Below are 21758 nucleotides of genomic sequence, written 5' to 3' on the forward strand. Positions count from 1 at the left end.
TTTGACCCAAAGCTCCCCATTTCTCAATTCACACAGGGCACTCACACAGGGAAGAGGGTAAGGGACTTGATGTGCCAATTCTGAACTGAGGGCAGTGCACAAAGCGGCGTCCTAACAGTTATTTGGTCACATCAACCGCCAGTTACCTGGACAGTTTCTGTGGATGGGGAAGGGATAAACCTGTCCGCTGGGCCATGAGGTTCCAGTTGGGCCCCCTTGCTTTCAAGTCTGCCTTTCTAGACAGCCTTGGGACAGCTAGACCCAACCTTGGTCTCAGACCTGGTCAGCGACTTACATTCTTTCACACAAGGGAACTTCTGCGCTGAGGCACGGGGTTCAAGAATATTTCTTTAGTCCCAGCCTTGGTCAGCAACACTGTGGAAAACACACACACTATTCCCCAGGTTTCTATATTCCTTAGTCTAGACTTTTCCTTTTACTCTTTTAATTGTAAATCGGTTTCATGCAAACCCTTTAGAGTGTCTGACAAGTTTTCAAAAGTTCGGATGGCGTAAGCTCGAACTGGTTTCCCGACCCGCACAGACAGTCCTCCACTTATAGCCCCTTTAGAGATTTCAAAAGGTCTCTTACCTTGATTTGGCACCTGGGATTTCGGAGGGGAATGGTCCGCAAGCCTGTCGGTACTCTCAGCCAGGCATTGCCATCCGAGTCATGGCACCAAGGATTGTGGAAGAAACAAGCTTCACTTTGTTGTTTGGTTTTGAAGTTGTCAGAGACTCTTTATTATACCTGCAGCTGCAGGGGAGGACACTGAGCCTCTCCCACAGACAGTTAAAGCAAGCTTTTATATGTTTCAATTCAGGTCACATGACACAAGATATAACAAGTCAAACAGAAAACGGGTTTGAACCAGAGAGCTGCAAGAGGGCATAGACTGTGGTTTGACCTATTGACCTCATAGGCCTACTTAACGTTATGGAAAATTTTCCAATGCACTTCTTAAACAGAAATTAAGGCCTGGGGTTCTCTTCTTCCACAGTGTTAGAACCTGAAGAATATTTTGAATTTCAATTTTGAATTTCAACTAACCAGGAAATCAGTCCTGTGGCATTCACACCAATTTTTTTTTTTAAATTGCAGAACTATCCCTGAGATAGTCTTGTCAACGTTTGTATTAATATATGAAATCCCAGTCCAAATAAAAATAGTTGCCACAATTTCTCTGCCTTTCTACCCCATTCTTTTTTATCTTGTGGTTTTTGTTTTATTTTTCAGGGATTTTTACCACCTTGTATCAGTGAAGAAGCCCCAAAACAAAATAAAAACTTGCTTTCCAAAAATTGCTTTAATCAACCTGTGAGGAATTATTTTGATGTAATAGTTTCAGGGATATCCATTTCCTTTAACTTTTTTCAAAGTAGTTATTAACCACAGGTCATTTCAGAACATTTTAATTCACATTCCTCTATTCTTTCTTGCATTCTCATCTTGACTAATGATAACTCAAAAAATCTTGTCACCTGTAGCTGCAAGAGAATTGTCCAACGGACAGAAAAGTATGAGTAAATTGGACAAAAAATAGTTTGTTTATTAAACGACTTAGACTTTGTGGCTCCAGTGGCTTTCCAGTTTCTCTGAAAAGGCTGTGTTTGTCCAGGGGTGGTTTGCAAATGGTGATGTAGATCAGCAGTGGACAACATTTTCTAGCAGTGGGCTGGAATGGCCCAATTTGGGTTCAGGGGAGCTGGTGCCAGGAACTGGCTGCTTCTCTCTGCTGCTGCTTCTTCACCCCACCTGGCAGCAGTGCACACATCCAGCTGCAGCACAATTCTCCGTGGGCAAAGCCCTCCACCATGAAAGCCCCGACATTGTGGGTAGGATCAAATGGCTCTTGAGCTCAGATATGCCCCATGGGTTGCTGCCCCAGATCTAGATGATGATAAATTACTTAGTATTTGTATATCACTTTTCAGCCACACATATCAAAATGGTCTTTAAATTAGGGAAAATGTTAGAGCCAGATATAGAGCCTGTCTTACATTTCCCAGTCCTGTGACATCCAAGCAACCCAGGCTAATTCTTCCAGTGAACAGAAAGTTCAGGTTCCATTTAAGCACTAAGGATATTCAAGGGGCAAGTCCTTTTTAAAGGCAACTTGCATCTGGTGAGGAGGAGGACGTTTTTGATTTGAAACAAGAGGAATCTCTTTTGTGCCTTAGCAAGATGACCCTAAAAAAATTGTAGAAAGGCCTGAAGATAAGTCTTGAAAAAAAACCTGCTGCAGGTAAATATTAGTTCAGGCTGTTTAGCTGAATGCTGTTAATTTGTCATATAACTAAACTGTTTCTTTTGTTCTCAGAATTTCTGTCTAATGAGAATCCAGATCAGTGATTCTCAGTGAGGATGCTGTAGCACCCTGGGGTGCTGTGAAATCCCCTTCAGCATGCCATGGGGTACCGCACAATATTATTGCTGCTTGGTGTGCAGGCACCTACATGTGATTCACAAGATTTCAGATAGGAATTCACAGTATCAAGAGTATTCTGATCGGCTGTGGTCCTTTTGAGTCCTTTGCTAAAGAACTGACTGCTCTGTTAGTTTCCCCTAGTCAAAAAAGAAGTGAACACTAAGGGCTGGCATTTTCCAAGGAGTGCCTTGAATCTAAAAAGGTTGAGAACCACTGATCTAGATCCTTCAGAGATTTGTGGAAGAATATCTGGTTGGTGTGCACATCCTAAGACTGACCGGAGGCGGCATTTGTTTTAAATGTGTTGAAGTAAGCCCTTTGCTTACAAAAAGCTTTCCAGTCCAGTGGAAAAAGTTAGGCCAATGTTTCCCAACCTTTTCTAGCCCAAGGCACACTTATATTAATAAAAATTTTCTGTGGCACACCTGTTAAGGCATTCCCCATCCTCATACCTATCATAGCTCTTTGCTTGACAAAATTCTGCGGCATACCTGTTCATTTCGGACAGTGCACTTTTGTGCCATGGCGCACTGGTTGGGAAACACCGAGCTAGTCTATAAGGTGCAAAAATCTACCGTGTCTTCTTCCTGACTTCAGCCTAGCACTGCTGACTATATCTCTTGGGCCTTGATAGGCATCATTCCTCAAATTCAGCTAGCAGCAAAGTTTTATCCCCCTGACTCCCTAATTTTCCAGGTTTCCTTGAGCATTTCTTTCTCTCTCCACTTCTTGTGCCCCACTTGAAGGGATTTGGAAATCCTCCCTTGTATCTGTTATCTTAAAGAAATTATTTGGACATTTGCGTCGTTTCTGATGCGACTGTCCACCGCAATTTCTAATAAAACGGTATTATCACCTCTGAACCCAGAGTTCTAGATGTTTGCATTGCTTTTTGTCTCAGACCACCACGGGCACCAAATACAGGTTTCCCTCACCAACTATGATTTGGAGTATCCACGCTTAATACTCTATATACCATTTTGGCTACCACGGCATGGTTTTGAGTAACCATGGTTTTCCATGGCCATGCATCAGCCCGTCACCTGCCATTTTCCCCATAAGCCTTTTGTCTTGCCAACCATGGTTTTGCGGACCATGGGAACTTTCAGGAACCTAACCCCAGCGGTTGGCGAGGGAAACCTGTACCCCACTGTCCATGGGTGACTGGTGCCTCCCAAGTCTGGGGGGGCTCCAGATGGCCGATGAGGGGCAGGGGGGTTGATTGCTGAGCCTGGACCCACCAGTGCCAAAACTGGCAGTGCACTTCGGCCGGTACGTCTGGGTTTGGGGCCGGCGCTTCCAGGGGGGGGTGCGGCCCATCTCAGCCGTGTGCACCCCCTATGCCTCGCCAATGCCCCTATCCACACAACGGCTTTCTTAAGAGGAAAATAAAAACGAAAAGAAACGGCCAAAGGACTGCAAAAAAAAAAAAAAAAGGAAAAGAAAAAAAAAGGTTTATTATTATCCTCCGTTTTGTGCTACTCACAGAAGTTCAGTTCTGCTCTAGACACCCCGCCCCCCCCAAAAAGAAAAGCTTTGTGCCTCCTGCCTTTCCGAGGTGCAAGAAACCTGCACCCTTCCCTTTGTCAGAAAGTGCCCGGCGTGCCCCGGCCTCCGGCGGGGCGCGAGGCAGGTCCTGTCGGGAAGCCGGGCTCTCCCTCCCGTTTCCTGCCGTGATTCGGGCTCTTTGCCCGCCGGCTCCCGGCTCTGACCTCCGTGGCGCAGAGCGGCTCCTTCTCCCCCTGTCCCCGGGAGGGGAAGGCATTGCAGCAGCCGGGGAAGGGGGGGGGGAATCCCCCAGCCCTGCTCGGGGAGGGCAGCGGGAGGAGCCGGCTGCGTGTGCGGAGCTCCCGGCCGCCCTGTTTCCTGGTGCTCTGCTCCCTGACCCCAGTGGCAGCGCCTCTCACTGCACCGCTCCGCGCTGCCCGGCTTCCCTGCTCTCCCTCCCGCATCCAGCCTGCTCTCCTTTTCTTTCTTCCTTTTTTTTTTCCCACCCCCTCTCCTTTCCACTCCAGCCAGCCGGGAGGGGGGGCGGGGGACACCCGCGGGGTCGAAGGTTTTGCCCTGCCTGCACCGCCCTCCACCTCCCAGCCTTTCTCTCTCTCTTTAAGCACCCCCGCCCCCCCCATGGATCGGCTCCTCTCCCAGCACTGAAGGCATCCCTAGGACACACATCATCACCAGCCCGAAAGAGCAAGGTAAATCCAGCCCGATGACAGAGCGAGGGGGACGAAATCCAAAGGCACCAAAAAAAAAAAAGAAGAAGAAGAAGAAGAAAAAAGCGTCATAACCAAACACAAAGCCCCGGGTTAGAGGCGCCTTGTCACATCCAAGTGCAAGGGGAGCGGGCAGGGCGCCGCGCAGCAATGCTCGGGATCAGCCGGGCTGCCTCCCCCCGCGCCCGGGTTTTGTTTGCTGTGGGGTTGTGGCGGAGGGGGAGCTGCCCCCCTGCTGCCTCCTGCTTGCCGGGGAGGGAGGAGGGGGGCGGCAGGGATTTGGCAGGCGAGGAGGCGGCAGGGGATGCGTTTTGCTGCCTGTTTACTAGGAGGTCTCGGGCGCTCGGGGTTATGATGTTAGAGCACGACCGGGGGAGGGTAGGCCAGGGAGCATTGTGCTGGCTGGAGACACCGAGGAAACGGCAGCTCCAGCGGGCGAGACGCAAAGTACAGTCGCAGCCAGCCTGAAATGTAGCGTTTGTTACCATTTTCTGCATGGGAAAAGAGGGTGTTTTTTTGTGAGGGGGGTGGGGGGGGTTTTTGGTGGGTTTTTTCCCTCCCTCCTCGCCGCACATAAGTCGGGAAGGGGCGCTTCAAGAAAAGTAGCGATTCCAAATCGGTTCTTTTTCTGTTCCCAGCCGGAGTTCCTGTCTCTATTTCGCGTGCATTTGCAAGCGTGCTTTGAAATCCCGAGCCCCGAGGCCTCGGCCACTCGGAAACCTTTTGGAAAGGGGAGATTTTTTGGGGTGGGGGGGAGCAACTGGGGAATTGACAGCGACAGTCAAAGCGATCGTGGGGGGGGTTCGCCCCCTTGATTAGGCAGCTCGGTTTTCTTCTCATCTCCCCCCCCCCCCCCAAAAAAAAAAAAATCATTTCTGTTTTCATTGCAAAGGGGGGAGGGAACAAAACGGAGCTTTATTTCACGGAGCAGGGAGGCGAGAGGATGTAAACTTTATGCACGCAATTTTTTTTTCTTTTTTGCAGAAATGCTCCCCCCTTGGCAATCATAAACACAAGAGCAGTTGCATCAGGAGCTCTCAGGGCGGGTTTGTGCTTCCCCAGGGTCCCTGGGGTGGTGTGTGTGTGTTGGATCTGGGTGTGTATGTGTGTGTGCATGTGTTTGATTGCTGTGTGTGGGGGGCTAGTGTGTGTGTTGGATCTGGGTTTGTGTGTGTGTGTGTGTGTGTGTGTTGGATCTGGGAGGGGTGTGACTTGGATCTTGGGGTGTGTGAGTGTGTGATCAGAGGTTGTGTGTGTTTGATTGGTGTATGTAGGGGTGTGTGTATATTATATGTGTGTGATCTGGGAGGTGTGTGACTTGGATCAGGGTGTGGGGGGAGTGTGTATTTGATCCATGTGTGGGGTGTATGTGTGTGTTGGATCTGGGTGTGTTTTTGTGTGTGTGTTTGATTTGGGAGGTGTTGGATCTGTGTGTGTGTGAGATCAGGGTGTGTGTGTGTGGGGGTGTGTGTTTGATCTGTGTGTGTTTTTGATGCGTGTGTGTGTGGGTCTAGGTGTGTGTGTGATCAGGGTGTGTATTGGGAGTGTGTTTGTGTTCTGGGGGTATATGTGGGAGTGTGCCTGTGCGTTTGATCTCTGTGTGTGTGTGTGATCTGGGTGTATGTATGGGGGTGTCTGTGTGTTTGATCTGTGTGTGTGTTTAATCTGAGTGTGTGTGTGTGACTGTGTTGGATCTGGGGATGTGTGTGTGCAGGTTTGATCTGGGTTGCAGTGCCAGCAGCTGTAGTAGAAGGGGAAGATCGGATGGGATGAATGACGTGGGGGGAAAGGGGGATGTTATACAAAAGCCAGGATGGTGCGGTGTCAGAGCCATTGGCCACTGATTGTGATCAATCAATCTGAGCCTGGGAAAAGGGGGGGGAGGGGGGAGAGGTGGAGGGAGAGAAGAGGCAGAAGGGGAGAGAAAGAGCGAAGCACTCAACCCAGCCTGGACTCAGAGCAGTCAGCACAGGGGTGCCCAGAGGGAGCCCAAGCCAGCAGCCGGGCATGGACTGACTGAGAAAGGAGGTAGTGTGTGCACACTGGTACCACTCAGATGCCTCTGTCGCCTGCTCTGAGTGCCACACAACTAACTGCTTTGGCAACTGGATGATTTAAACTGAGGGATCCGCTTGCCATGGCGTTTCAGGCATGAAATGGGGGGAGTTGATAGTGTGTGCTGTGGGGAAGGAGGGGAGAACAAGGTGGTATTTAGGACTGTTTCAGCGTGGGTTGTGACTGGGGGCTCTATGGGGCCAAGCCTTGTGTGCACATCACTGATGTGTTGGTTGTTGGTTGTAGCTGTGTTGGTCTAAGGACATAGGCAGACAAGGTTCTTTGGGTAGATGTGATATCTTTTATTCGACCAACTAAATACTTGAGAAAATAGTTTTTTGCAAGCTTTTAGGCACAAACACCCTTCTTCAGGCATAGGGAGAGTTTGCTAACTTTTCATGCCTCTGGCTCACCACATCTGGGAAAGTTTCCTTGGGAGTGTGTAGAGAATGGGGAGGATGCCTGGTTTTGGGGGGACGGCAGGGGAAAGAATTGCAAAGGTACACTTACACATCAGACTGGATGCCATCCACCAGACTGGGTGCCAAGGCTGAACTTGGAGGTGCATGAAAAGTATAGCGGGGATTTTAGCTAGTTGTTAAATAATCACCAGTATGCTGTCATAAACTAGGAGAGACTAGATAGGCATCTGATTTCCTCCTAGGTTATTGCTGAGGCCAATGCTTGCGTTTGTATTTATTTAATGTGTTGTTTGCTCTGTCAGTGTGGGTATATAACAGATACCGAATGCCTACTTGAATAAAGATTGGCACTAAACCTCTTTATTTAACCCTTCGATCATAAAAGACTTCCGAATCTGCATAAGCCAAGTACCAGTCAAAGGGGGAAGTGTTGATTTTTCCCGTTGAGGATCCAGATGTGTTTATGTTTGAGGGGGATATATTTTTCATACCCTTCCCTGGAAAGTGCCTTTGTGTGTAATTTTATTTCCGTTATATTCCAAATGGAATTTTAAACGCTGCTCAGTCTGAACTACCCTTCCATGCGTTGATCTCTTGACACTGTTCAATTTTGTTATGTTCGATGAAAAACCAAAATGGGCTGTGGGGCAGAATGTATATTACGGTCCATTGCTTTAAAAACGGTCAGTCTTGTTGTATGTTTTATCAGTTTTAAAATTAAGCAGGTCTGTACAGTAGCATATGTCTTTGTAACATGCTAAATCCTAAACACACCCTGAAAGATGATTATTGTTATTTCCTGAATAACCTCTGACATGTCATTAGCAAAGCACAATATACTAAAATACTTTGCTTAATAGTTTTACGATCCTGTTTTTCGCCTAAAAATTATATGGTTAGAAATGGCTAAGAGTGCACACACCATGTTGCACTTGACAGCAGTGAAAAAAATGCAACTGTTCTTTTGTGCTCATCTTTTGTATGTAATCTCAGTGAGTGCTCACTGTTAGAGGGGTGAGAAGAAGAGTAGTGATGAAAAAAAAAGTTTTTTTCTTGGGCCTCATAAATTTGTTTATGGAAGTTTTAAAGCACCGTGCATCTGTTTGACAATGTCTTCAAACAACTTCTTATTAAAGAAGAGACTAATCAAACACCTGATAGGTGAGCTGTATTGCTATACAAAACCATTAAAGTGGGAAAATGGAATTGAAGAAGTTGGGAGCCCAGTCACCTATTTGACTTTTTTCAAGTTTTATGTTTGTTAATGTCCTTCTGTTTAAAAGGATGCCTTATTTATAGACAAAAGATTAAATGCTATAGGAGGCCAACTTTTGTTTTTACTTTTAAAATAACAAACTCAGCTTAAAAGTATTTTGTCTATCCAGTGCTCTCTTAACATTTGTTTTATGCCAGTGTGCAAAAATTCTATTTTTGTAATAAATAGATTGAAAAAAGAGATACTTAAGAGAGACTTATTTTTATATGTAATTCATTCTAATGAGCAAATCAATTTTTTTTTCTGAGTTAACAGCAATATGAAATTTAATGTCCTGACCTTTGCTTACACTAGACTAGTAAAATCACAATGGCTTAGCTTTTCTAAAGAACTAAGCACATTTTTTGTGGTTGCTTTTATGTTCTTGTTTTACACAGTGGATTTTGATTGCAAAAATAAGATTGGACATGTAATTTCCACGTTACTTCCTAATTTATGCAAACGCTGAAATTCTTGCTGTATAAAAATGCGTATTTTTTTTCTTCATAAGCCTTGATGGCTAGCATTCTTTTTAATGACAGTCATTTTTCTAACAGGAAGATGTTTTCATTTGTATTTACTTTTCAGTGCAGTGCAATTATGCAGTTCTACGCTGCACACTCTTCATAGTCTGCATCTCAGAAGAATTACAGTACTTAGAACAGGACTGCAATTTGAAGCAGGTGTTGTGTTTTACTGTTATGCAAAATAACAGTAAAATATAATTGTGAGGGAAATTAAGGAAACAGCTGCAAACTTAGTATGGAAACCACTACATTATGATTAGTAAGCAGTTGTTACACATATCTTACATCACACTAGCAGAGTTGTAAACCTTACCTTGCTGATTTTCTCCTGCCATTTCTACTATACTTGTGGGGGCAGTTTAGTACAAAGACAATACAGTGCCTTACAGACACATACTAAGTCACAAGTGTGTCTTTCTCTCTCGATGGGAACTTTATGGTTTGGTTTCATCTCAGCTGCCTTTTACTGATACAGGAGATGGAGGAGAAAACCCAATTACTCCAATGAAGGTTGTGAAATTTCTTAACCCAACTAACATATGGAAACCTACATAGGCCTGAGGTTGTAAAATAATAAAATAAATGGCCTATAGCAGGCCATCTGCCATTTCCAGGCCATTTTTGTAGACTTTTATGCCAAACTGGAAACAAATCTTGGTATTAAAATATATTTTGAATACAAATAGAAGATTTTAAATGTGTGATGTGACACATAACAAACATACTTCTGTTTAGAAGCTAGGAGGAGTCCAAGAATCTCACCACGGGAAAGACATTGTATAGCTTGATGCCTAAGGCTCAGATCAGCTTCGTATCTATTTCATGCTTTCTTTCCCATCCAGTGGAGTTTTACTTTTGTAACTTACACAGAAATGCAAAAATCTAATCTTGTGTCTAATAATTAAGAGAACAGATCCTCAGCTGGCATAGACCTCATAATTTCTTTAAAGTCAATGAAGCTGGAATGGTTTCCCGCAGCAGAAGATGTCTCATAATTAGCACTTTCATACACCTTTGCATCATGAAAGCACTTTGCACACCTTAACTGAACAATTTCATAAAGTCCTCATGACAGAGGGTAGACTTGTCTCCTCATTTAATAGGCTGGGGGGAAATGAGTATGTGGGAGGTGGGATTTAGATACTGTAGGAGTTCCTGGCTCAGATGCCTGTTCTCACACAATAGAGCATTCCCAAACTGAATGCTAAAACATTAAGACTGCCTTGAAGTAGGTAAAGAAAAAATTTTGAATTGGAGGTAAAGAAAATAATTTGACAGACTGCTGTTGCTACAATTACATGACATTGGATGCACCAACAAACCTCCTGGTGCTTTAGTGATTGGCAAATTGTGAAGCTGACGCTCAGGTATGAGAATGTGGACAGAGGGGCTCATTTTTCTTTTTTCCTATGTGTAGAATTCTCATAATAGAAATTATATAAATGTCTAGAAAGGAATATCTACTAACAGCAGCAGATAAATCCCAAGTGTTGGTTTATGTATAGAAAGCTCAGTTTTGTTGGTGGAATGTAGCACATGAGCATTTCAATACTGTTGCTCAATTACAAGTTTTTCTTCGCAAATATAAATACTTTGATCCAAAGCATTCTGAATTTACCCTTTGTTACAACATTGTAAGATACCCTGCCTTGTATTCAACTTCCAGAAGATCTGTCAAAACGTAACTGTAAAACTATAAAACACCACTTCAAAAGGGTTAAGTGCATTTGTGGAAAGCCATTTGGACTTTAGACTAAAGTTAGGCCAGTTATTAATTTTCTTAAGATGTAATTAGTACAAGGTGTTTGAAATAAAGAAGAACAGTAAATATGAAGCATTTAGCTAAGTCTTCCCATACAGATTTTTTTGTATTGGCGTATTCCATAAAACCTTATTTTCAGTACTGAAACTGTGCAAAATGAGGAAACCTTAAAGAAAAGACTCAGGAATAATTAACTTTTTGTGATTGGGTGCCATGGTAATGGGTGCATTGTATGGGTAGATACAGATTTCCAAAGGGCCAAATTGAGGTTTAGCAACAGTTTCATCCTTTTATGGGCCTGGGTCTTTAAGCAGTGTCTCTTTGGTTTTTTTCCTTTGTAGAGGTCCACAGTGTTGATGAGGAGATCCTTGGGTTCAGAAGTTGGCTGGAACACGATGCCCTCCCCCATACTTGGCTCTGGAAAGTTGTAAGTTGCTCATGTCTATAAGGAGGAAGGATGGCTCATGGAATTCCTTCACAAGGCAAAGTTACCATAACAGTGGATGAATACAGTTCAAATCCAACCCAAGCATTTACACACTACAACATTAACCAGAGCAGGTTCCAGCCTCCACATGTACACATGTAAGTTTTTTGAATTTTGCTTTTTAAGATTATTTAAAGTGAGGACTGCTAAGAGAACACTGAGTTTTGGTTGAAAACCTGGAACGATTGTCAAGTAAAGTACTTGACAACGCCTGTGGCATAATGTATTTTGACAAATACTGCATCAGCTCTAAATGCGAATCACTTTGCTCTCTGACGAGTAATGGCAGAACTTTGCAAAGCTCATCAGAGTGTGTGAGGTGCAGGTTCTGAAACCAAATCAAAGCATTCCTGATTTCACTAGAACTCACCCAGGGACAATTTCTTTAAAAATGTAAGCCTCCTTCCCCCCCCCCCCCCCCCCCCACCCCGCCCCCCCCCCCCCCCCCCCCCCCTTTACAATCAGCTGCGAAATAGGCCTAATTGGAACTAATTGTCCCCCCATCACTGAATCCTTTGTCCTTCTTGTTATGAGTGGAACGTGTGCCGCATGCTGCATTCCACTCACAACAAGGAGGACTAAGGAATCAGGGATAGAAGAACAATTAGTCCCAAGAAATACAAATACTGTGTTAAAATAACGTTCATGGCCTGAACTTAAACCAACAAAAGCATGGGAAATTCAGACCTATGTCTCTTTACTTCACCTTGTTAGTCCTTGGTATTGTATGTCTTGTAAGATCATTCTACAGTGTGGTACCTAGGCACAATGGGGTGCCTTAAGGACTAAGTGGTAGCTTTAACTTTGAATTTCCTTCCTATTGTTTGGTTAAGCCTGATCCTTATCAGTTATTTAAGTTTTTCTTTTTTCCCCTCTTTTTTTGTACTAATAGTCTCAAAAGTATGTTAAACTGTAAAACAAAAGGGACATCTCTTGACCTCACAGGGGCCACTGTTAAACTGAAGTTTGCATGTTATCTGGCTGTTGCATTTGATAGGACTTTTGCATAATAAAAGTGCTAAAGTAGGATGCCGCTTTATAGCATTCTTGTTATGCAAAATTCTGCCAAGAGTTTGACAATGTAACAGTTCTGCACCTTCCTCTGGGATTTTCTATGGTAAAAATATTCATAAACTCGTAATGCATTGGTAGACTTCCTAGGAGGAAGGGTTTTCAGGAGCAGCATTTGTAGAGTAGCAACTTTCCAGACTTGGAAAAGTTGACCTTAATTAAATTAAGTTATTGTGGTTGCAAAGATCATATTACTCTGCTTTCAAGCCAAAACTCTCCTTACTGCTCCACAGCACAGATCTCTTATCAGCAGTGCAGATCTCTGTTTCACATGCTGCACTCCAGATTGCCTTTCTGACTCTCATCAATAGCAATACAAGTTTTATGTACAGAATAAGCAGTCAAGAATCACGCTGGTTTAAATGGCCCATTCCAAATCCCATTGAATCCAGCTGGAATTTGCTGTTGACATCAGTAGGAATTGAATCAGGCCAGAAGACTAGAAACACTATATAACTTATATTTTTTTAAAATTCAGTTGACTCTTGTTCTAGGAGAATGTAGTAACAGTAAGAATGTTTAATCTTGATAGGCTCATTGGTTGTAGCCGTGTTGATCTAAAGACATAGGCAGGCAAGGTTTTTTGGGTAGATGTATCTTTTATTAGACCAACTAAAATATTTTATTTCTAATAAAAGATATCACATCTACCCAAAGAACCTTACCTGCCTATGATCTTGATAATATTTTTGTGCCTCTATAAATTAAAATAGTTTGGCGCAAGTTTTAAAGGAAAATTTCATTGAAGTTTTATTGAATTAGTGAAAAAATCTAACTGAAAATGAAATAGCAAAGTGATTATTAGCAACACAGTGAAAGAAATGAGGTTGTTAGCTGTAGTGGCATTGCTTTTATGTCAACAGTTTAAAAGAAGGGTGTAACTAAATGAGTAAGAAGATGGAGTGGTGTGCAAGGGAAATGACTTTTCAACCGAAAATTAAAAGAACTGGATGGGAGTATGGTAAATTACAAGACATACAGAGGGAGAAAGGCTGAGTTTTAGCAGTAGGTCTGGATAGCAGATGACAAACTTTAGTGAACTGGTAGAGGAAGAAAAAGCAGGATTTGTGAAAAGTGTAGAAGGGAGTGGGGGCATTTAGAGAAGAGTAAAGAAATGCGTATGACACCGTGGCATCAAGTCTGGTTGATCAGAATAAGGGAGTCAGTTCTGGGGCTGGAGGAAAGAGAGAAGGGCTTCCGAGGAGGATGATCATTTGCCCTCTCGGGGTGTTTACAACAGAGCCTGCATAGGTAAATGAGAGAGAAGACATCACCAGACCAAGACCTTGTGTAGAAAATAGGGAAAGGAATGTTAACAAAGACACACTGCTTTTATTACATTGCTGCATGTTCTGTATTGCCACAGAATCAGTATTTATGCAGTACTTTCTTGTTTGTGCTTAATGCCTCTTTCTCCCCCATCCTCCTTAATGGCAAGTTACAAAGCAGACTGAGTGATAACATGATATTAGTTAGTGAACAGAACGGTATACTTGAGGTAAGCATTGTGTAGCACAGGTAACTTGTGCTAAGGGCCTAGTATGTTGCTTTGTTTTGTGCAGCATATTGCGGAGGTAGAACACAATTTGAGGACCAAGTTATCAGGGAAGATCCCTAGTTTTTTTTCTCAAAAGAATTTTCATAATGACATGTCCATAAGGCATCTTTGTGGGGTTTTTTGTCTTTGTGAGTGGAGGTAAGGGCTTATGAGTCAGATAAAAAGAGGCTGCTTAATACAGTTTATTCTGGAATGACTGAGCTACATGCATTCTTGTATATGCCACATGCATTCTCACAATGGTATAACATTGTAAATCAGTGGAACTTCAGCGTGGAACTGCAGCGGAAATGTTATTAGACTCATGCCTATTGTTTTATGTGAGACCCTCTTTCCCCTTTTCCATTTGATGTCTCTTTCTAGGACAGAGATACATAGTGTAATTAGCACAGAAAAGAGACAATTTCTCTTGTGTTCTAATCCTGGTTCCTACCCTGACACGTTCTGTACAATGAGTGAATCAATTTAACAGGGCCTGTCAGGAAAAAAATCTTTTATTAAAAGCCCATTTGCTTACTCTAGGTACTAATGGCGGTTTAAATTTTTTTACAAATGTAATGGAGATTTTCCCCAATTATATTATTTTTCTTTTCCCACTTCCCTTCCTTGGACAAGGTGAAACAAGGCCAGTTTTGCTTTTTGCACTGTCTTGATTCTGCTCTGTGAGCGTATTGATGGCACGCTTCGTTTGGAGAGACCTTGTGACAAAAAATCCTGTTTTCATTAATATTAGAAAAATTACAATATTTCTATGGGATTTTGTGAAACCCATCTGTTTTACATTTTCAGGCTCAGTTATCAGATAGCAATCTGCTTATGAGAGAGGAACAAAACTGGCATTTATGCCCTTTTTGCTTAATAATATCTAAAGAAGATATGAGTGTCTTTCCTGAAAAGATTTTTCCTCATTTTTATATTAGAAATCTCAAGAATATGATTTCTTTTTTTTCCTCCTGAGTCTGCTGAAGGTCTCCTGGAGGATTTGAGAAATAGGATAAGATCTTTCACATTTTTTATTGGAGGAATTGAATCTATAACAATGAGAACTTTTTCCAACTGCTTGCAGACAATTGGTTAAATTGGACTTGAAACAAAAATAATTACAAACAAGAGAGTTATGAACAATCTGAATAGCAATCTCAATTGAGTTTCACTTCTTAGGTAACAATTTCAGCCTAACAGTTCTCCAATTATCCCTAGTCTAAATCAGGAAGAAGAACATGAAAGAAAATCTGTAATACAATAAACAAGAAGGTGGAAAACAACTTTAAAAATAAACAGATTATCAGGACTTTTAAATAAATTGAGTACATGTATCATTTATTCAGAATATGAGCTCTTTGGCACAGACCTTTTTTCTCCTGTATGCTTATGTAGCACCCATCCTAATGGGGTTCTAATTGTGACTAAAAGTGTATGGGTAATATTATTGCTATAATAATATAGGGGGAAAGACTTTTTTCTTTTAAGGATTCTTTAGTTTCCTATTTTAGCGTATGCAAAATATTATTCAGTGGAGATGGTTAAAATTGGTTCACAAAAAGAGGCTTTTCCAAGTATAAGTAATGTTTTACATCTTATCAAAATGAAACAAGAATTCTAAAAGCATTCTTTAATATTTTTCATGAAAAATACTTAACTATTTTGTGACCAGTCCCCTTGTTTACTCCACAAGAGCATTTGTAGGCTGTTTTAGCTGTAAACCCCCACTCCTTCACACTGCTCCATTTAGATAGAAGTTCATTGACTTCAGTGAGACTCTGCCCTGGTGTCAGGGTCTGACTGTGCAGAATGGTTTGTTGGGATCGGTTCATTGCTTTTAATATACTTTGAAGATGAATAGTGTAAACGTTAATATTATTATATTAAATATATACTTTAAGGATGTTTTATCACTGGTTGGAATAAGGAAAGTGGAGATTTCAGTACAGAAGCAATGGGACACACTGAGGGGCTAGATTATATGATTACATTATGCTGTTACATCTCCCTTTGGGCACGTCTACACAAGATGCTTCTGTGTAGTCATTACTGGGCATTTATTTAGTACTTGAATTAGCAAGTAGTAACCAGAATTACCACAGTAGTGCTGGTGAATGTCTTTTAGGTGATGCTACTGTGCAGCAGCTTAATAGTACTGGACAGTAACGTATTAGTACTGTCAGTTAGGGGTGCACGAAATGGGCTGCATTCAATTTGGATATGGATTTGGCCGGAATTGGGGACAGTGATTTGATTAATTGATTCGGATCACCATCCCTGATTCGATTCAGCCGAATCTGAATCTGAAGGTTCGATGCTGATTCGGAGAATCAGTGATTTGGCCACAGACGCAGCTTTAAATGTTTTTTCTACATACCTCTAGGTACCAGGCGGCTCGTGAATGCTGCAATGCTGGGGTGGATGGAGCGTCCCACAGGAGCATGGGATGGGGGGCCCCTATGTGTTCGGTGGTGAACCTGGAAGTGGAGTGGAGGTACTTCTGGCCCACTTCTGGGTCCACCAGGGAGTGCACGGGAGGCCCCGCCCCCCCGGCTCAGCGATCAGCCGCGGGGGGACCCCAGATGCTCCCCCCAGACCCAGGAGGCACCAGCTGCTGAGCCAGAGGTGGAGGAGGGGGTTCCCCTGCACACTCCCTGGCGGACCTGGAAGCGGACCGGAAGTGCTTCTGGTCCATTTCCAGGTCTGCTGCCAAGCGTGCTGGGGAGCCCCCGCACTCTTGTGGGACGTTCCATCCGCCCCAGCATTGCAGCATTCACAACCCGCCTGGTACCTTGAGGTATATAGAAAAAACATTTAAAGCTGTGTCTATGTCTGGATCTCCAAATCTTTGTTAATCTCTCTGAATCAATTTGGAGGGTTCCAATTCAGATTTGGAGATTAAAGGGTCTTCTGACTCTATTCGGATTTGGAGATTTGGGCACCGAATCAGACCAAATCTCTGCCGACCGAAACTTCGCACAGCTCTACTGTCTGTGCTGAAACCCTTATTCCAGAATAGAATATGTTAGCATAACTACTGGAATATAAGGATAATTATGCTGAAAAAATTCAATATGAAGTTTTACAGTAATGTAATTTACCTGGGGAAGACATATGTGATATATTTTTCTTCCTGTGTTAGTCCAGTTCTGTATTCACTCAGTCTTTAAAATTCCCACTGAAGTCAGTATGAGTTCCACTCGTATTCTTATGATCAAGGTTTTAGTTTCTAATTAAGGCTGATATTATTTATTTATAGTTTATAGTACTTAGGGTCGGAGGGGACCTAAACAGATCATCAGGTCCGACCCTCTGCCCTGGGCAGGAACAGGTGCCGGGGTCATATCACCTCAGCCAAATATCTGTCCAGCCTCCTCTTAAAGACCCCCAAGGTAGGGGAGAACACCACCTCCCTTGGGAGCCCATTCCAGAGCCTGGCAACCCTAACTGTAAAATAATGTCTCCTGATGTCCAGCCTGAACCTTCTCTCTAACAATTTGTTTTCTTGACATTTTGTTTTATCAGGACATTCTGAGATCATGATAATGTATGATGGTGTGGGTGAAGGAAACTGAATATATAATTTAGGTTGTTAAAATCCTAACAGTTGAGTTTTGTTTCTCCACAGATATTTTGTATGACTGTAGGCAGATCACGTAAGGGATTCTAACATCTTAAGAAGTCATAATTTTTTTAAAACCAGCATTTCCTTTGCCTGTGTTACTAGTAACACCTTTATTGATAACATCTAAAAGTTCAATTTACTTCATAGTGCATCCTCTTTTAGAAGAAATAAAGCAAGCAGACTGAACAAACAAACACCATGGCTCAGACTGAGCAAGGTCCTAAACCTGCAAACATGTATATAATGAAACATATGTAAGCAAGATCCGGGTCTTGCTTTGGGTAGTGACAACAGAATAGTCACGTCTGTTTTAATCGGTGTATTGTTCTGGTTCCTAGGCTGCAGGACAATGGGAGCTGAGCTGCGAACTTGGTAATTACTGTTTAAAAAAATGTTTCATTGAATTTTTTTAAAGATGATGGGGATATTTCTAATAGTCATAATTTTTAAAAAAACAATTATTTTACAAAATGTAAATTTGAGATCATATTTCACTGGCCTGTGTCCCTTCAGCTTTCCATTGTGCCTAAAATTCTTCATCTGTTAAATAAGAATAATAATACTTACCTATCTGACAAAGACAGTCATTTAATTCTTTGTATTAATATCACTTAAAAATTCTTAAGTAGAAAGTGTTGTGAAAGTGAAAGTAAATCTGATTGCTGCTTTTGGATTACCAAAATTTTAATTTAGGCTCCAGTGATGTAAATACTTTTGTCTAAGTGTTCAAGTTTAAAAATCTGAATGAAGTAATTGGAACTATAAGTATGTAACATTAAACCTGGCTATAAGTATTTAGAGGATTGGGGCCTATAAATTAAATTTTGGCCACAGTGAAGTCAATGGAGTTTGAGTGGGGCCAGGATTACATCCTTTCTGTCACATTTTATAATCTGTGGTCATATTGTTTCTAGGCTCTTTTTTACTGAAAAGTATTTCATCTCTCTTCAATTTGTAAGACATTTAACTTCATTTTTATCATTACAGCTTTATCAATACACCCTACATTAGGATGACCTTTTCCATTGTTTAATTCTATTAATTTTACTCAGTTTCTCGTTCATTGGAAAAATTTAATGCAGAGCGTTAATTTGACCTTGGACCATTCACTAACCTTTCTATACCTCAGGGTTGTCATCTATAAAACAGAGCATATAAGACTGACCTACCTTTTCAGAAGTGTTTTGATGTCCTTGAAAGAAAGGAGCCATAAAAGTGCTAGTATTATTGATGTAAATATAGGAGATATATTTGAGGGCTTGATTCTGTTTCCATGTACTCCAGGGACAAACTCTCTCTGATTTGTAGCATTAGCAGGAGTGGGCCATAAGAGAAAATTATATCACTGTTGAAAATTACCATATAAATACCAGTGACTTAACTGGGTATTGGATCAGATCCTAGTCCTGGGCCAAATTATCATGTGTGGGATTATTTGTGGAAATTCAGGGTCAGATTAAGCTTTCCTGTGGTAAACCCTGTGGAAGGGGGTATAAGAGGGAGGAAGTCCCTGTGCATCTATTTCTGATTTACATTAGGTTCCCTTTGTATTGTACCCACAGTGTAAAGAGACCTGTAGGTTGGGGTAAATCTATCCTCAGACCTTCTCTATCCCACTCTTATCCACTGTGCTCTCAGACTGGCGCGAAGGGACCTTACTGTGAATGAGAACAAGATGCTGTGAATCTTCCTGATATTCCCTCTGCATTTTACATCTGGGCTGGCATTTAACTCTTGATATGCCCCAGAGCTTGCGCTCATCTGTTGTGATCTGTGTGGATCCCAGACAATCTACAGGAGACAAGAATTGCACAAGTAGAGATCTTGCACAAGTCTGAATCCTGGTGCCACCACCCAGGTTCTTGGCAGCACACAATCAGTAAAGGTGTGTTTTTGCTGAAAAAAGTCTACACTGTGAAGAAGTTTGACAGAAAATGGTTGAAGAACGCCGTTGGACCAGAAGGGAACTGATGTGTGTCCTTCTGAACCCCACCCAGCATGGTATTCTTAATCTCTTTCCCCAGTGCAGAACCCAGAGTACTGGAATGGCAGGAATGGAGATAAAGAGGCAGCAGAGCTGAGCTCTCTTTTCATGCATGAAGAATGGGATCAATGGAGTCTAGTCTGACCTTCTGTGACTGAACTATCAAGGCATTCTGCCTGATTGTTTTCTGAGAGTGGTAGGGAGGAGATGATACTCTTTACAGAACTGAGCAAGGAATTTGGCTCTGCCAACCCACAATTTTCCAAGTTTGGCAGAGACTCTGTACCTTTGCAGCCCTATTCTAGACGCATAGACTAAAAGGCTGTGTATGAATACCATAATTCAAAAATCTGACTAAAATTAGGCTCTTAAGGGAAGTCCCAGAAATGTGATGATGGTTCCTTGTGTATAACTACACAGGGCATATCCCCACAGTGGTGTGCAGCTGACATGGCAAAAATAGCAGTGGCACAAATTTGTGCCACTGCTTTTTGCCATTGTACATGGCCCTGCATGTAGGGTCGATGCAGGGCGAATTGTCCCAGGTAGAGTAGGGAAGAGGTGCTAGCCTCAGCAGCCTTACCTGGGGTCCTGGGGGCCACCCAGGGCAGCAGCAGCAGCGGTGATCCAGCCACTTGGATATCTTGGATATCTTTCCAAAGCATTGTAAACTCACCTATTTGGAGGTGTACTAAAGTTTGGTCAGAGAGTTACCCATGTTGTGTCAAATGACAAACTACCATACCAGCTGAAAAAAGGAACACTGGGGTGAGGCAGACAATGCCCTGAGTCTCGTAAAGTGAATTCATTCACTTGCAAACCTCAAACCAGGTTTTCCTAAGTTCCTAGAAAGGAGTCCACTATGTACTGGTGCTTTGAAGCATTGGTTTCTGGTGTGGGAAGCCAACAACATTGGCTTCTATGAGCCAAATTCAGATTTGGTTTATTTATGTGCTTGCTTCTGATTTTGGTGCTCTGATTTTTTTATATCTGGCATTTCTTACATGCAGAGGTGTGAAAAACAGAGACAAAGGAACTTCACATGCTCATATGCATGTGTATGGGCATATATGTGCACCCACACGTGCTCACACCCCTTCCCCACCCAAAAAAGCTTTCATTCCAACAAGATCCTAAAGGCTAGGTACTAGGTACAGACATTTAAAAAGCCCGAGCCTGAACTGATTCAATCTCTGCAGGTTAGTCTAACCTGTGTAGATTGAACTGACAAGCAAATGAATAGACATTCACTTCTGATTCCGGAAATGCAGCCCATTGCCTACAGTGATCAGGTTAGAAGCTGGGAGGTGTTAGAGCGAGCCCTCCCTTCCCTTCAGGCTGGAGAGAAGCTGAGCTGAGGGGGGGCATGGCCAGGCCCTGGAAGGCTGAATATAATTGAAGAGGGGTTTAAACCCCCACCCTGGCCTGCAGGGACCCACAGCCAGGGTCTGCCCAGCTTTTGTCCCCTGCTTGTGGCTTAGAATGGCCTGGGACCCCCAGAGCCCCCTTCCCAGCCACGGGGCGATCCCACTGTGCCTTCCTAGGCCCCAAGCCCAGGTGGGGACACACAGGGGGACTGTAGCGGTGGCTCCATCCTGGACGTGAGCCCTGCTGAGCAGAGGGACCTAGGCTGGCAGGGGCGGGGAAGGGGCTTGAGTGTGTCTATACTAGCCCAGGACAGAGCCGAGCTGAGCATGCAGCTGGGGGGTGCAGCTCCTGCATGTTGGCCACGTCTTCCCACTGGAGAGTGGCGCCCGGGTTGTCCCCTGCAGTGGCACATATGGCACGGGCTCTCCCCCTCAGCCCTGACTACTGTTACCTGTGTTCCTCAGGCCACAAGGTGTTGAGCTGGGCATGCACTGCTGATACTTCCCCTACCGGGTGGCAGTGACAGCAGCCCATGGCTCCCTGTGCCAGGTGCAGAGTGCTACCCCTCCATCTTCCCTGCTGCCACTGCCATCAGGAGGGCCCTCCCTGCCTGTACTGGTAGGCACCGCCTGTGCTGCTGAGATGCAGTTGGCCACCAGGCAAGCAAATGGCAGCTGTAGGGAAGTTGTAGGGGTAATGCCCTGCACTTGGTGCCTGCTACACGGGGCTCTGTTGCACCACTGCTGCTGGGTAGGGGAAGAGTGAGCACAGTGTGCCCAGAAGATGCTGGTAATAACGCTTGAGGATGAGGGGCCAGCCCGTGCTGTGCATGCCACTGTGCAGGCCAGGGCTGGCCCGGGCACCACTCTCCAGGAGTTAGAAGGGGCCCCAGGCAGGAGCTGCTCCTCCGGCTGCATGTTCAGCTTGGCTCGGCTCAGCTTAGCTCGGCTCTGCCCCGGGCTAGCGCGAACATATTTGAGCCCCTTTCTTGCCCCTCCCACCCCCAGCCTGGGTCCCT

The 21758-nt window shown here is 43.5% G+C and overlaps 1 protein-coding gene and 1 long non-coding RNA gene across 5 annotated transcripts in view; one reads left to right on the top strand and one right to left on the bottom strand.

Moving 5' to 3' along the window:
* Positions 1 to 1548: 1548 nt before the first annotated feature.
* LOC112550200 lies at positions 1549 to 4244 on the bottom strand. Its single transcript, XR_003093905.1, has 3 exons — positions 4141 to 4244; positions 3670 to 3844; positions 1549 to 1890 (listed from the first exon to the last, which is right to left on the bottom strand). It is a non-coding gene; the product is annotated as an uncharacterized LOC112550200 (long non-coding RNA).
* MPPED2 (metallophosphoesterase domain containing 2) overlaps positions 4203 to 21758 on the top strand; it is a 147041-nt gene continuing 129485 nt past the window's right edge. Inside the window, exons 1-2 of one of the 4 annotated variants that reach the window (XM_006022922.3) lie at positions 4203 to 4626; positions 11007 to 11250. In XM_006022922.3, coding sequence (XP_006022984.1) covers positions 11123 to 11250 — 128 coding nt within the window. In that variant the 5' untranslated portion in view covers positions 4203 to 4626; positions 11007 to 11122. Of the gene's footprint in view, positions 4627 to 4677; positions 4737 to 5021; positions 5116 to 11006; positions 11251 to 21758 lie in introns of those variants that run through there. The other 3 variants (XM_025203345.1, XM_025203344.1, XM_025203346.1) reach the window with 3 other exon arrangements.

The sequence above is a fragment of the Alligator sinensis genome, unplaced genomic scaffold (assembly GCF_000455745.1).
Source record: "Alligator sinensis unplaced genomic scaffold, ASM45574v1 scaffold165_1, whole genome shotgun sequence".
Taxonomy (NCBI): domain Eukaryota; kingdom Metazoa; phylum Chordata; order Crocodylia; family Alligatoridae; genus Alligator; species Alligator sinensis.